The 16,679-nt window shown below is 42.0% G+C and overlaps 1 protein-coding gene across 1 annotated transcript in view; it reads left to right on the top strand.

The window, feature by feature from the left end:
- Positions 1-16,679, top strand: part of SYNE1 (spectrin repeat containing nuclear envelope protein 1) — a 994,076-nt gene that overhangs the window by 442,548 nt on the left and 534,849 nt on the right. Inside the window, exons 51-52 of the mRNA XM_033936910.1 lie at positions 1,487-1,796; positions 6,706-6,870. Of these exons, the coding sequence (XP_033792801.1) occupies positions 1,487-1,796; positions 6,706-6,870 (475 nt within the window). The remainder of the gene's footprint in view (positions 1-1,486; positions 1,797-6,705; positions 6,871-16,679) is intronic.

The raw sequence follows: 16,679 nt of genomic DNA, 5'->3' as shown, positions 1-16,679 counted from the left end.
TAGGTTTAGCTCTGTTTCATGATCAACAACAAAACAAGAATGACAATTAACCCAGAAGCTTAGTTAAGCAAATTTCACTACCAATCAGTACTGTTGTTTGGAGAGCTCCTATGATCAGAGGACTCCCATCAAAATTAAAGGTACTTTTCACATTTTTGAATTAAGCCAAACCAAACTTTTCTTTTATTACTTGGTGCTTTTTTCTTAGCACAACGCATCTGCTTTCTTTTGATGCCCTGTTAAGAGTGCTAGACAGTAGAGGATTAGAGCAATTCCAGGGGAAGAAAAAGATTGAATTCTGTTAATATCGAAGAAGCCAACTTATAAACAAAACAGCTATATTCTCAGTAGAGTGCTACCCTTGTTGGGTGTATTTTCAGTTGACAAAAGGTATTTTCCTAATTTCCCAGCTTCTAATGCAGGTTTGGTATACTTCAAGATATACTTTCCTTGATCCTATCAGCTTTTGCTTTAAATAAAGTGATTTGATAATGATGTAATGACGATGGTGTTGTAGTATAATCACTCTATGAATCTGTTTTGATTTTTTTTTTAAATTCCACAATGATTCTGTGGTCCAGTAAGGTGGGTTTGATGAAAGATGGAGGCAATATTTGATAGTTGATAGTTGTTGGGATGGCCACTGTTTATATGTGTGATCAGAGGTGCAGTTATCAATGTGTGCTACTGTTAAAAATGTATTATTTCACCACTAGCACAGGACCTATGCAACAAGACCTAGTTACTTTCAACTTTGGTTAACAACCCACATAAATAACTTCTCCACCTCAATGGCAATCTTTAATAGTGCCACTAGATATATTTATAAAGTTAAACATCAACGTTGGCAGTTAGCTTTAAATGAAAATCAGACCCATATTTTATATTGTTTTAAATAAAATATTTTAAAAAATAATATATCGCATGCTTAACTAACTCTCCTCTTTCATAAAATGTCAAGAGCCAGCCCAGCTAGAGTAGGAGGTACTACAGAGATCTCATTCACTGCCCATTTGTAAGAGAACAGAATTCCACTCAACAATGACCCCTATTGTCCATGCTCAGGGCATACACACTCTAGGTTCTATGAGCAGCTAGAATCTGAAGCTTCTATCTGAGACTTTCTGCAGATGATTGCACTAGATCAGGGGTAGACAATTCCAGTCCTCAAGAGCCGGAGCCAGGTCAGGTTTTCAGGATATCCACAATAAATATGCATGAGATAGATTTGCAGCTCAAGGAGGCAGTGCATGCAAATCTATCTCATACATATTCATTGTGGATATTCTGAAAACCTGACCTGGCTCCGGCTCTCGAGGACTGGAATTGCCTACCCCTGCACTAGATGAATAATTGGGGAGTTTCAAAGCAGGGGGGAATTCTGTGTTATATTGAAGTAGAAACCAAAGGAAATGTGAAAACTGTGGGGATGAAAAAAATTTAAATGTCAAGGGCATTCACCTGTCTGCTTCTCCTGTCATCCTAGTACTTTGGAATCTTTGATAAATCTTTGGAACGACTACTTGGAGAAGAAAAATCAGCTGGAGCACTGGCTGGAATCAGTGGATCAGAAAGTAGAAGAGCCTATACAGCAGCAGATGGGCTTGAAGGAGAAGTTTAATCAGATGGATCATTTCCAGGCTATCTTAACAGATGTAGAGGATCACACCTGTGCACTGCACCGTCTTACTGAGAAAGCTCAAGAGCTGCACGAAAAGACAGAAGATGATTCATTCAAGGAGGATGTTCAGAACGAGTTGAAAACCCAATTTCACGACATCACAACTGTCGCCAAGGTACTTTTTCTGGATAGTTAACTGTTCATCAATGAGCAACTCCCATGTTGCAATGTAGTTAAATCATAAATTTCCAATGTAGGCAGAAGAAGCTTGGATTTGGCTCCCAAGCCCATTTTTGGCTGATAAGTCAGATGCTAACAATGAATGGAGGAAGGAAAACAGAGCCTCAGAGGTCTGACTACTCTCTCCATCCTTGGTTCATTATACTTTGGTCTGTGGGAGAAATCTGTCAGCAGCTTCTCCCCTGATGCTTCCTCTTCTCCATTCAGAACCAGGGAGGGACCTGTTTCTGGAAATTTTACATTGTATTATATTACAATGTGTGTGTGTGTGGGGTGGGGGGGGGGAGGAACAATGTGTTGTTTGCCTAGGGCCCACTAAAGGGTTAAGCCTGTCCTTTGCCAGTACAGCATACCCACTGACCTATGCACCTGATTTTATGCGGGTAGGGTTTTCAGGAAAAATGTGCAAAAGTTTTCAAGTTCCATTGAAGATAAACTCTGCAGAAACACCTGTCATGGGGCAGTATAATGTAGAAGGATTTATGGTTCACTTAGCAGTATTATAAACACGTTACGTCTCTGTTAAGTGGTCTAGAGAAAACCATAACCTCTTATTCAAGTCCAAATATCATGGTCTAATTATACGACACAAAACCCAGGCTAATGAGAAATATCTTTATTATGAAAATAGAAAAAGATAATTCACAAGCCAGCTGCAGAATCTAAATATTGTTCAAACTATCTAATTACACAAATGAAACTCAGTACATGATTGTCACAATCTAATGGTTAGACAATTAAGTAAAACTTCTTGTTACACACACACACTATTCCTTATAATAATAATCCCTGATTAGCAAATGATTATATTATCACCCAGGTAACTTTTCAACCCTTTACCACAATTGATTCCTATCTAATTCCCAAGCTAATAAAAGTAATTTCCGTATGCTCACCCTTAATTAGCCTCTCCGGCACAATTAGGTGGAAGAGAAAACTTTTTGTCAGCTGGAAGACGTCAGGAATACCGTTGTAAAAGTTACACGTGTTGAAAATCCTTGATGAGGCTATAAATCATCAGCAATAAGTTCCGTTTATCTGTGCTAAGTTCAGAACAGTTTTTAAATGTCCGAATTTCTATCTCTTAGGCAGAGAATCACACGAGGTAACTTACAGGTCTAATTATTGAAAGAAAAAGTTTACAATTAGAACATCTGTGAGCAGATCTGAGCTTCCCCGGACCTTATCACAGACTAACTAATTATTAATTAATTAGCACCTTTCTTTTCTTGAATCTCATCAGATGACTTCCTCGGACCAATCCAGAAACAGAACTTGATGAATAGCCTTTCTGTATAAAGTATCATATATGCTGGAAGACCCAGGGCCGTTAGACAGATAAGAACAGAATAATTTCTTCAAGATTCACACTGTCCCATTATTAAAGCACAGATGAATGCCCTTGAATAGCAACATTCGGGTACATCCCCATAATGCATCAGGCAGAAACAGCAAAGCTGTGTACTTCTTATTTCTTGCAAAATTCATGCTGGAAAGTTGCTTGCAGAGAGATTCTTGAAACAATGGTTCAGGCTTGGTGACATCATAGAGGCCTAACCTTCAGGTGTGAATACGGAAATATCCCTACAATAAGTATAGATATTGTTTTAAGTAGAAATTTTCAGACAGCCAGGCGATGTAGGTAAATCACTATTTATTCAGGTAAATGGCTTCCTCCCAGCATAATGTGTACAAAGAAGCTGATCTAACATACTAAAGGCAGATTTATCAAGGCATTCCCATGGGCACCTTAGCAGAAAACTTGTTGATGTCTCAGACCATTATATTTCTCCATAAATCAAACAATGGCAAATATTAATGATCCCAACAAAAGGCATTCTCCTTCAGGGCAATTCTCTTAATTGGCACCTCAGTTTAGGCATCCCAGTGCCGTGTGCGTAGCATCAATTTCATAATGGCTTCCTGACGCCAAGATCCTGTTATAATGTCAGCACTGGAGGCACCCAGGTTTAGTCATGCCTTCTTATGCCATGCCTAAGGCCCTCTTCTATCAAACTGCGATAGCAGTTATGAGCGCGGGGAGCCGCACTGCTCATGATGCTCATAGGAACTCCCTGCGCTAAAAACTGTTATCGCAATTTGATAGAAGAGGGCCTAAGTGTGCTCCTGCTGTAGGTAATTTATAGGATTATATAAACGAAGTGGCCCAGTATTCAGCTGGCAGCGATCAGTGTTTTGTTGATTGCCACAGGCATTATTCCTGGATAATCAATGGTGGCCTTGTCTGGGCTTTGGCACTGAATATGTGGGTTGCTGGAGCTGGCTAACGCATAGCTGGTTAAATGTGATATTCAACACTTAACTGGCTATGGGTTAAAGCCAGTTAAGTGCTGAATATTGGCCATTAATAAGCCAAGTGCTAACTCTGCCTCTGGAATGCCCCCCAACTAGCCAGTTTTCATTTTGGCTCTAACTGGAGAATTCTATAAATGATACCTATATTAGGTGTCACTAGGCACCCTAATTGCAGCTGCCTAAAAATGCCTACTTTCAGAATCCATGCCTAACTTTTATTTTTTAATTGGCTTAATCAGCGTGGTGATCAATAAAAAAACATTAAACAAACAATTTAAGAGTTTGGCGCCAAACTCTTAGGATGCCTAAGTGGAAGCATCCTCCCACACCTAAGGACACCTATCTTAAACAGTATGCATGGTTATGGGCGGAGAATAGACATCATTGACGTAGACATCGTTAGGTGTCTGACATAGGCACCGCCAAATTAGGCGAGTGAAAAGCTGGCCTAATGCAGCGGTGCCTATGTCTAGGATGTCTCGCAATGCCTAAGTCTGCTTAGGCGCAAGTGGGTGTGATTTTATAAATGGCACCGTTTATTGGATTGACAACTGTGCTGTTTATAGATTCTGGCCCTAACTGGTTATTTTTAGCAGCACTAACCAGTTAAGTCCCTGAATAGGTGCTTTAAATGACCTAGAGCCATTTCTAGCTAGTTAAATGGCATTGAATGTTGACCCTTATGTGTATAACGGAGATATGCCAATAAACTGTCCATGCTCTACCCTTGTACACTACCCCCTTGTATTCGGGCACTAAGGCACTTAGGTGTTCCTTTTATAGAATGATGTCTAGCACACACAGGAGAGTAACAGTTTATAAATTGCCCTACTAGAGTACAACACTGTCATGCAGTGAACATTTTGTCCAGCAGAAATCACTTTATGACAAAGCCAAATATTCCCAAGGTAGCCCAAACTACAAAATGGCAAAAGCATATCTCCAACTATTCAATTGCCTATGCTGCTGAAGTGTTGTGCAGAACTGGAGCTTCGGGGAGTAATTTTATAAGGGACTTGAGCATATAGGACAACGTTTTACATGCTTAAATGAGGGTTCAGAAAATGTACTCATAAAAAAATAAGCACACAGACAAGGAGTATCACTTGTGATATACTTTTATGTGATATACTTCCAAATAGACTCAGAAAGTACCAAAAATAAAGTAAAATATAAAATAGCTACATCGACTCTATGCAGATTATTACAACGTTAGTTTAAGAACTTCAGCGGTACCATTCCAGCAGCTCAAAGAGTCTAATCCTTATTGGTTCATTGATCATAAAGTTATCTAATTTTTTGTTTCATTAATTACCTTAATTCAAATACTTCAAGGATGTATTTTTTCTTAATAGTTTAAACACAAAAAATGTAGGTGCCTAATGGCACCTACAAAACCGGCACCTAGATCATGTTCATAGGGTAGCCTTAAAACACCTAAGGTCGAAGTAAGCATAGCTAATGCCAGAAACAACTTTAGGTGCTTCCGTGGATGCAATTTACGTCAAACAAAGGCGCCGGAAATGTAGGCCTCGAAAACCCTGGCCCAGATTTCCAGCACCTATATTTGAGGTAGCTGTGATTCTACAAACGGCGCCGGTGTGTGATTGACACACAATCAATCGGTGGCCATTTTTTAGGCAGCCACCAGTACTGGCACCATTTGTAGAATCCAGCCCTAAATGGTGAAGTTCAATTGAATATCCAGTGCTGGATCTCACTCAACAGGGTTTAACCGAGCAGGAGCCTCTCATGCCTGGTTAAACCCTTTTGAATTTTGGGCAGTAAGATATGAAGGCTCAATATATCAAACGCTGCTGAAATATATAAAAAAAAATAAAAGTAGGAAGGCAATTTTTTTTTTTTTTACCTTGACCCTGCAATAGAGAATCGAGCATCAGGCCATTAGTGTCTCCATGCATTGTCTTGAGCAAAAACTATTCGTCCAGCCATTTCAATATATCTTACAAATTATATTCACACATTTTTTTTCACCCAACTCTCCGACCGGTGTAGAGGATATCAGATATCGGACAATAGTTAGAACATGTTGCATGGAAAAGGGATGAATTGCATAATAGGTCTTACAATATGTAGGATGTGCACTGATTTCCATAGGTGATATACTGCTCATTGTAGCCATGCCTTCTACTTTGAAAAGGATCTTCTCACTCGCAGCCACGCTATAGCTTCTTCTACCGCATGAACAGTTTGGGCACAACAGTGCAACTATTGCACAATTTATGAGGATATGAAATGCCATGATATCCTGAATTGCTTTATTATATTGGCAGCCCAGGTAGGAATGATCAAGCAGCTAGAATTTGTAATGTGTTTTTTAATCCTCAAGAATGAAATCAAGATGAATGTGAAAAAGGATATCACTTTGTTTGGTCATAGTTGTGAATTAATATTTTTTAAAATGGGTTCTGCATTGCTATTTTATCTTCTAGTTGTACAATAGATATCATAATAAGGGATGTGCACTGAAAATCTAAACTGCTGGTGTTTTTACATGTGCTTGCTAGGAGAAAGTGAGGAAAGCAGAGGATGTTGTAAAGGACCACCTGCTGTACCTTGATGCAGTCCATGAATTCACAGACTGGCTCAATTCTGCCAAAGAAGAACTTCACCGCTGGTCGGATGTGTCAGGGGATTCACCAGCTATACAGAAAAAATTGCACAAAATTAAGGTAATGAAAGAAAACTTAATGCTGCCAATTTTCTGGTAACTGGAAAGCTTTAGAGCAGGTTATGACCAAAGTGGCTGTTTATTTTCAACCTATTAGTTACTGCATAGCATCTAAGGGGGTACTTATTAAGGTATGGAACAATTGGGCTTTGATAGCACCTTAATTTAGCACAGAAGTGTGGGGGTTAATTTTACTACTACTGCTACTATTTATTATTTCTATAGCACTACCAGTTGTACACAGCATTGTTCATTAAACATGCAAGAGACGGTCCCTTCTCAAAAGAGCTTACAATCTAATTATGACAAATTTGCAGGAAAAAAAGGCTGAATCTATACATGCTGCTCAGGTAGGAAATTACAAGGGGACTGATAGGCAGATGGAGTAGGGGACTGTCGAGGGAACAACAACAGTTATGGGCACTTTACAAGTTGGTAGGGTTAGGACTTAAATGCAGCTTCAAAATAGTGGGCTTTCAGCCTGGATTTGAGTACCACCAGAGATGGAGCCTGACATACCTAGTTAGGCAAGTTGTTCCAGGCATACAGCGCAGCAAGGTAGAAGAGATGGAATTAGGAGTTGGCAGTAGAGGAGAAGGGTACCAACAAGAGAGATTTACCCAATGAATGGAGTCCGAACGTGGAGTATAGGTAGAGATTACTGAGGAATTGCAGAGTGAATACATGTGTAGGTCAATTAGAGGTGTTTGAACTGTATGCAGAAATAGACAGGATGTCATTGAAGTCACTTGAGGAGAGGGATAACGTGAGCATAACGACACTGGCAAAATACAAGGCGTGCAGCAGAATTCTGAATAGATTGAAGGGGAGAGAGATGGCTTAGTGGAAGACCTGCGAGAAGCAAGTTGCACTAATCCAGGCAAGAGGTGATACGACTGTAGATGAGGGTCTTGGTAGTGTTCTCAGAAAGGAAACGCAGGATTTTAGTGACGTTTTAGAGAAAGAAACAACAAGTTTTGATGGTCTGTTGGATATGCAAAGAGAAGGAAAGAGATAAGTCAAAGATGACCCTGAGGTTACACGCTGATGAGACAGGGAAGATGAGAGCATTTTTCGCTGAAATAGAGAATGGAGGAAGGGGAGAGGCACATTTAGGAAAAAAGATAAGACGTTTAGTCTTGGTCATGTTTAATTTTAGATGGCAGTGAGAGGCAGGCTGAGACTCGGGCCTGGATGTCCATAGAAATTTCAGGTGTAGAGAGGTAGATTTGTGAGTCATCAGCATGGAGGTGGTACTAGAAGCCATGGGAAGAGATTAGAGCACCAAGGGAAGAAGTGTAGATGGAGAAAAAAAAAAGAGATCCCAGGACAGAGCCCTGAGGTACTCTGACCAATAGTGAAATGGCAGTAGAGGAGGATCCTCCAGAGCTTACGCTAAAAGTGTGATGGGAGAGATAGGAAGAATACCATGAGATAACCCAAGCAAGGACAGTGTTTTCATGAGTAGGAGGTGATTTACAGTGTCAAATGATACAGACAGATCAAGGAGAATGAGGATGGCATAGAGGCCTTTGGATTTCACCAGGAATAGGTCATTGGAGGCTCTAGCAAGGGCAGTTTCCATAGTAGGTCAAGGATGGTTCAAGATAAAAGAAAGTCAAGACAATGGCGGTGAACAGCACATTCAAATAACTTGGATAAGAAGAGGAGAAGAGAGATGGGCAATAATTGGAGGATCAGGTAGGGTCCAGTGATAGTTTTTTGAGGAGTGGTGCACAGCCACAGTGTACAGCAATAGGTTGAGGATATGACAGAAAGGATGACAGTAGGTGATATAATGATCAGTAGACAGGCGAGGATGGGATCAGAGGAATAGGTAGTGAGTTTGGAAAGAAAATGTTCAGTTTCCTCTTCAATGATTTCAGAGAAGGAAGAAAAGGCATAAGAGGTCAACAGAGGGTCAGCATGGCAGACAAGAGGAGGGAGAGGCAGAGGCGATTCAGTTGAGAACTGAAGGTTAATCTTGTGAACCGTGTCATGGAAGCACTCAGCCATAGTCTGGGGAGAAAGTGAAGGAGGAGTTGGAGGTGAGGGCACTTTGAGTAGAGAGTTGAGTGTGGAATATAGATGGCGAGGGTTGGATCCAAGAGAAGCAGGTGTAGTAGTCTTGTTTCTCAAGAAGAAAGGTAGATTGGAAAGAGGGCCATAGGAATTTGAAGCACACAAAGTCAGCATGAGCACAGGATTTCAGTCAGTGATGTTCCGCAGATCAGGATTAGAGGTCAGCCAGGGCTGGAGTTTGGTGTGCCTTATAGAATATGACATGGGAGGAGTAAGGGTATCAAGAGCAGAGGAGAGAATAGTGTTAAAGGAAGACACTGCTTTATTAACAGATTTATATAGTGTAGTGTTTGAGAGGAAGGAAGAAACAGTGTAGAGAAAGTACACAGGTCAATAATCTGAAGATTCCTGAAAGTTTGTGAGGATAAGTTGGGGTGGGGGTGATGAGTTGTGAAGGCTATGAGATGATATTCAGAAATGGGATGAATTGAGGTCGAGAAGTTGGCAACTGAGCAGTCAGAGAAGAGGACAAGATCAAGGCAGTGGCCATTCTGGTGTGTGTATGTGTGTGTGTGTGTGTGGGGGGGGGGGGGGTAGGGGAGCACAGCTGAAGATTGAATGAGGATTTTAGAGCAAAAAACTGTGAGATGTAGGAGTCAGAGGTGACCTCAGCATGAATGTTAAAATCCCAAAGGATGAGAGAAGGTTTGAGAGACGGAGAGCCAGGAGATTAGTGAGAAAAGAAGATAAGTTTGTCAGGGAGCCAATAAATGAACGCTGTTGGGAGAAGAAGGGGAGTGACTAGAAGGATGGAGTGGACTTCGAAGGAGGAGAAGCAGTGAGACTGAGGTAGGAGAAAAGGTTGAAATTTGCAGGAAGGTGAGAGTAATAGCCCAATCCTCTTTTGTGATCAACTGGGCGAGGCATATGGGAGAAGTGGTAAATTCCATGACATAGGGCAGTGACTGACACAAAGTCTTCAGGGCAGAGCCAGGCTTCAGTTAGTACAAGCAGGTGGAAATAATGATAAAGATATCATTTACATAAACAAGCTTGTTGGAGATAAGAGTGGGCATTCTACAGGGCATGTGAGAAGAAGAGAGGAACAGAAATAAGATTGGAGATGTTGCAGTGCAATCTACATGAGTAAGATGAGACTCGAGTAGGAGGGCCAGGATTGGGATTGATGTCCCTAGCAGCGAGTAAAAGGAGGAGCAAAAGATTAAGGAGAAGAGCAGGAGAGGTCTGATGATGACGATGCAGATGAGATACAATCAGAGAGGATGGGGAAGGATGAATGAGGGGGAGAAACTACTGAAGCCTTAGAGCTATGAAGAAGGTGGGTAATAGAAGGGTGAATTCAAAAAATGGACAATGTGGACTTAAGGACTGCAGTGGTTTGGGGTGGAGGGGGAGATTGGGGCAGGTCAGTACCAAGAGAAGAAGATGTAATAGAAACATAGACTAGAACAGGGGTGTCAAAACTCGATCGCATTAAGGGGTCAAAATCCAAAACACAGGCTATGTTGCGGGCCATACCACACCCAATCTCTACCCCAGACCCCGCCCCCATAATACTACTAATTATAACACCATTTTTTCCATTCATTTTTCATATATACACACACAATATAATCTTAACACATAATGGTAATGGTTAACCACAAAATTAAACTACACAAAACACACTGTATGCTTCTCAACATTCATTCCTACCAGAACACAGATAGCTCCTATGCAAATACGGGACAAAAACTAAAAGTACTAATATATAAAAAAAACAAAAACAAATGAAAAACCCTAAAATTCAAGATTCTACATGCAGTACAACCCCCAGAGAAAAAGAAACAAATGTATTTCTTCCTGAGCAGTGCAAAAGAGAGACAGCAGATTAAAATGCTCAAAATTGACACAATTCAAACACTAACTTGAAAATAAAATCATTCCCCCTACCTTTGTTGTCTCCCTCCCTCCATGCTGTGCCTCCCTCCAGTGGGAGTCTAGCCTTCTGGCCGGCTCCAATCTGGCTGTTTTATGCGGCCCATGGTCCAATGCCCCCTGGTGTTATCTTGTGGCTGGCTCCCTCCTCCTCACAGCTGCAATGTGCACGAAGCCGTGTACAGCGGCTACTCATGCGTCCTACACCTGAACCGGAAGCCTTCTCTTTGACGTCGCAACGTCAGAGGGAAAGCTTCTGGATGAGGTATGGGACGCGCAAGGAGCCGCTGCACGTGGCTCCGTGCACACTACGACTGTGAGGAGGAGGGAGCTGGCCACAAGGGAACAAACACTGGGGGCATCGGACGGCGGGCCACATAAAACGACCAAGCAGGCCGGATTTGGTCCGCGGGCCTTCAGTTTGACACTTGTGGACTAGAAGATGGAAATGACACCTGGGGTGAGGTTGATCCAGATGGGTCAGGGGGATAATCCTGGGGCGTGCTGAGAAGAGTTTGCAGATGGATTGCATGGTCTCCTTTGTAAGGAAGATGGATGTGGTAGAGAAGTTACCTTTTATTAGCGGTATTAACTAATGCAGTTGTAAACTGTGGGTTTGTTTCTAAATATAAGGAAAGGGTGACTCAGTGGTAGTCAAGAGGGTCACATGATGAAAGGTTTGGAAGTAGGAGCCTCAATTAGTGATGAGTGGAATGAGGGGCAGGGCCTAAACAACAGGAATGTGTGTACAGTGTAGCTGTGGAATCAATCTCCAGTGATGTCCCTACAAAAAACAGAGGTGTGATAGAGATCTAAGGAAGTAGGTACAAGTTTCTATCATGTGATTAGTAGCGTGATTCAAAGGGCTATGCAGATGGCTGGAGGCCTGTTTCAGGGAACTCAGATCCAGGCTTCACAGTGGTTTACATAGATACAGAAAGTTTTTTAGACGTGGGAGCAAGTTTCTATAGTGCGATTAGTAGGGTGATTCAGAGGGGTATGCAGACGGCTGTATTCCTGTCTTGCCTGTTTAGATTGTAAACTCTTTCGAGCAGGGACTGTTTTTGTACACTTTGTGACTCTGTACAGCGCTGTGTGCGTCTGGTAGCGCTATAGCAATAATTAATAATAGTAATAGGGACTGCAGATCTAGGCTTCACAGTGGTTTACAGAGATATCAATAAGTTCAGTACTGCAAGCTATATGCTAATTATTAGGGCATATCCAGCATGTCCTCTGAAATTAATACATGGACGTGTGCATCGGCGCATGTATTAATCTGGTTTCAATTAGCATGGCTGCACTTAGGGCCAGATTCTATAAACGGTGCCTAACTCGATAAGCGCCTAGCAAAGCGGCACCTACCGCACGTCAGTCAAAGTTAGGCGCCATTTGTAGAATTACACCAAGCAGTGCCTAAATCAACGTGGGCACTGTTAGACATCATAATTGAGGGTGCCACTATATTAAACCAGGGTTTTCTTGGCCTAAGGTAGATGCCTACTGGCGCCCGACTCAATCCTCACCCAAACTTCACCCCTAAGCACGCCTAATTTCCATATAGGCACTGGTAGGTGCCTCAATGTAGACGTCTACCACAAGGTAGTAGGCGCCTACCGAGTTAGGCGCCTATTGGCTAATTATTTTTTTAAAATTGTATTTAATGGTACTTTCCATTAACATCACCAATTAAGCCAATTAAAAAAAAATTAAGTTAGGCACCTAAATTGGCAGGCACTGCCGATTTAGGTAACTAACTTCAGGGGGGTAATTTTACAACAAGTTGTGCTATTTTAACACAAGGTCTCACTGGATAAAACAGGACCCTGTATTAAAATAGCACAACTTGTGGTAAAATAACCCATCTTAACAGTCGCACACCTTGATGAATTTCCCCTTAAGTGCAGCTGTGCTAACTACACAAATGGAAGTTAGGGCTAGATTCACTAAGCAAACCGATCGTGTACCGATCGGTTTGCGACCCAATTTCCCTCCGACCTGATATCACTAATCTGTGTACCGATCATCTACGAACCGATCCTGATCTGTGCATGCAAATGAGGGGAAACGGCATGCAAAGCAGGAAGGACGCAATTCACTAAACTTTCTTCTGGCACACCGACTGGCTGGCCGATCAAAAAACAAGCGACTGGTGAGGACCAGTCGCTTGTGTAAAAAACCTGCTCTCTGCCCCATCAAAAGTGCCCTGCTCTCTGCCACCTCTCCTTCCAGTGTTCCCAAGACAATCCTTGCAGAAGATAGAACAGCACCGGAGGCAGTGAACTAGCCTTTCCCCTGCGCTCTGCTGCCCTTCCCCGCAGTGCGAGCCCATGGTTTTAACCCGCGGGTTTAAAGCGGGGCTGCACTGCGGGGAAGGGTGGCAGAAAGCAGGAGAGTCAATAATTATGCCTGCTTAGCTGTGGGGACTCACCGGGGCTGAGTGAACTTGAGCGCCGCTAACCCCAGGAGAAACGTTTTCGTGCTTGCGAAGTAGTCACAGAGGGGAATTGTTGATGCAGGCCAGGACTCCCGAGGGCTCGGATGAATAGGCGGGACAGTACACGCATGTGCAGACCATCTACAGGCAAAGTAGAGGGTCGGCGCATGCGTTAGGATCGCTACACAATGATCCGTGTCGTCAGATGGGGCATGCCTCCGATCACCCCCAGCCTGTCGCGGATCGGGCACGGAGAGGCAGGTTAGTGAATATAGCCCTTAGCTTGCTAATTACCGTGTGCTCATAACATTGGGCAGTCCATGCCCATTCCCTGCCCATGACCCATTTAGCTTGTGCCCCCTAATATAATATGCAAATAAGGTACAAATTAGCATACACAAACTGCCGTGACACTGTAACAATTGTTAGCGAGCTTTTACAGTAGCAGTTACTATGCTCTAATTTGTATGCTAACACAGTTTAACACACTTTAGTGAAAGGACCACTGTGTGCGCTAACACACCAACCACATTGACTTATTCTGCTAGCGTAAACCAAGTGGGTGCTTCTAGTAAGCATCATAAGGCTCCATAAAAATAAAAAAAAATCTACTGTGTAAACACAAGTCAAAGTTGGCAGGGACCTGCAGCTTTACTAACTGTTGCTCCAAGTTTTAAAGGTTAACTGGTTCCAGCCAAAATAGTTTATTTCACAGATGTATAGGAATTGTTAGCAAGTGAGTCAGAACATCCATTGTTTCTGTTATGCTGCTTTCTCAGAATGTTTGCGTTTTCAGTTGTTATTCCATTTCAAAATTAAACAAAGTATACACTGAGGTCAGGAAAAGCAGTAAATAATACAAAAAGCCATCTCTGTGTGTGTATTATATGCAATATATAACATGTCTTGGACTATTACTGAAAAGGCATGGCTTAAACCCTAAAATTATATATTTTAGAATTCGATGAAACATACAGTTAGACTAAGGGTGTCTAAACTTTTGCAAATAACTAAATATATATTTACATAAAAAAAAATTGGAGATATAATTCATACTCTTGTTCAGTAGTAGCGCAAAGTGACTTAGGGACACTAGGTATTTCCCTGTCCCCAGAAGGCTTACAGTCTACGAATCATTATTACTAAAATTGAAAGGTATTTGTGCTTAATGCAAAGACTTTGGTAACTATAGGGGAGGGTGTCCAGAATTCCTCCGACACTTTCTCCATAGTCAATTTCTCTGAGCAGCTGTTTGATACCACTCTATATGGAAGAATAGCCTAATAGTAAAAGCAGCAGACTTGTGAACCATAAGAACATAAGAATTGCCGCTGCTGGATCAGACCAGTGATCCATCGCGCCCAGCGGTCTGCTCACGCGGCGGCCCCCAGGTCAAAGACCTGTGCCCTAACCGAGTCCAGCCCTACCTGCATTCATTCTGGTTCAGCAGGAACTTATCCAACCTTGTCTTGAATCCCTGGAGAGCGTTTTCCCTTATAACAGACTCCAGAAGAGCATTCCAGTTCTCCACCACTCTCTGGGTGAAGAAGAACTTCTTTACGTTCGTACAGAATCTATACCCTTTTAACTTTAGAGAGTGCCCTCTCGTCCTCTCTACCTTGGAGAGGGTGAACAACCTGTCTTTATCTACTAAATCTATTCCCTTCATTATCTTGAATGTTTCGATTATGTCCCCTCTGTCTCTTTTCAAGGGAGAACAGGCCCAGCTTCCCTAATCTCTCACAGTACAACAACTCCTCCAACCCTTTAACCATTTTAGTCACTCTTTTCTGGACCCTTTTGAGTAGTACCGTGTCCTTCTTCATGTATGGCGACCAGTGCTAGACGCAGTATTCCAGGTGAGGTCGTACCATAGCCCGGTACAGTGGCATGATAACCTTCTCCGAGCTGTTTGTGATCCCCTTCTTGATCATTCCTAGCATTCTGTTTGCCCTTTTCGCCACCGCCGCACATTATGTAGACAGCTTCATTGACTTGTCGACCAGTACTCCCAGGGGTCTCTCCAAGTACCGCCCCGGACATTTTGTATTCATGTATGGGATTTTTGATACCGACATGCATCACCTTACACTTATCCACGTTGAACCTCATTTGCCATGTCGCTGCCCATTTCTTGAGCGTGGTTATGTCGCGTTGCAGATCTTCACCATCCCCTTGCGTCTTCACTACTCGGAATAACTTCGTATCGTCTGCAAATTTAAATCACCTCACTCGTCGTACCCATTTCTGGGAGGGAGGGGTCCAGATTCAAGTCCCACTGTCACTCCTTGTGTCTTTTGGCAAGTCATATATCACTATTTCCTCAGGAACTCCTTGCTTGGGACCTGGGTTGGAAACAGGATACTGGGCTTGATTGACCAGTATGGTTCTCTAATATACTTTACTTTCAAGTCCTATGAGTGGGGATGCATCTAACATTACCTACTGATGTTGTTTTAGATTAACCTGCATTAACAGCACTTTTAACAATTAATCGTATTACTTACCACATGCTGACTGCAATGTGCAGTCTGGCCCACATTCTATAAATAATGCTTAAATATATAAATAATTAAAGTTAGATACTTAGCCGATCTAGGTGCTTAACTTAATTCATTTAAAGGCTTTATTAGTGCTGATAATTAACAATTGACTTATATTACACTTAATTGGATGGTAGGCACCTAACTTGGTAGCTGCCTAACAGTTTGAGGTAGGCGCCTATTCCAAGGTGCCTGCCAGAAAGTAGGCATGGGTAGTAGATGGATCGTGGATGCGTTTTTCATGTAGGCATCTGTTTTGGACTTAAGCACACTCATTTAGGCCAAGAAAACTCTGGAATACATAGGGCGTGCCTAAGGTTAAGACTGAAACGATCAGGTCCCAATTTGTATTAGCTTCGTTCTGCTGTCCTGACTACAGATACATCCGGGACACCTCTTTAGAAAGAAATCACAAACACACACAAACGCACATGCAAATAGGCAAAAAGATGTCTCTTTCTTCTTTATTCAGAGTACTGCATACACCTTTTATAGCATTTCATATGGGTTGTTTTTTTTTTAGCATATGACTGTAGGAAAGACCATATATGGTAACAGGATACATAAAAGCAACTAGAAAAAGGTAGCAAACATAAGGGGGGGAATAGTGGGAAGTTTCCATTATAGCATATAATACTGTCTTGTCTAAGGTCTAGCAATGTTTTTTTTGTAACAAATGTTTCTTATCAAAACACGTCAACTACAGAACAAAATGGGGACACAGAGCTCAGAACACAAAAAGAAAAGACCTTGTGGGTTCTTGGCAAAATGATGTTTCAGCAGTTCCTTTTACACAAGCAGGAATAGAAAAACTTACAAAGAATATGTGCCCCTTCAAAGATGTCTTCTGAAGCCTAAGCTCATTTTAGA

Source organism: Geotrypetes seraphini, chromosome 3 (assembly GCF_902459505.1).
Source record: "Geotrypetes seraphini chromosome 3, aGeoSer1.1, whole genome shotgun sequence".
Lineage (NCBI taxonomy): Eukaryota > Metazoa > Chordata > Amphibia > Gymnophiona > Dermophiidae > Geotrypetes > Geotrypetes seraphini.
The sequence above is the reverse complement of the archived record's forward strand: the minus strand, read 5'-3'. Positions and strand labels throughout refer to the sequence as shown.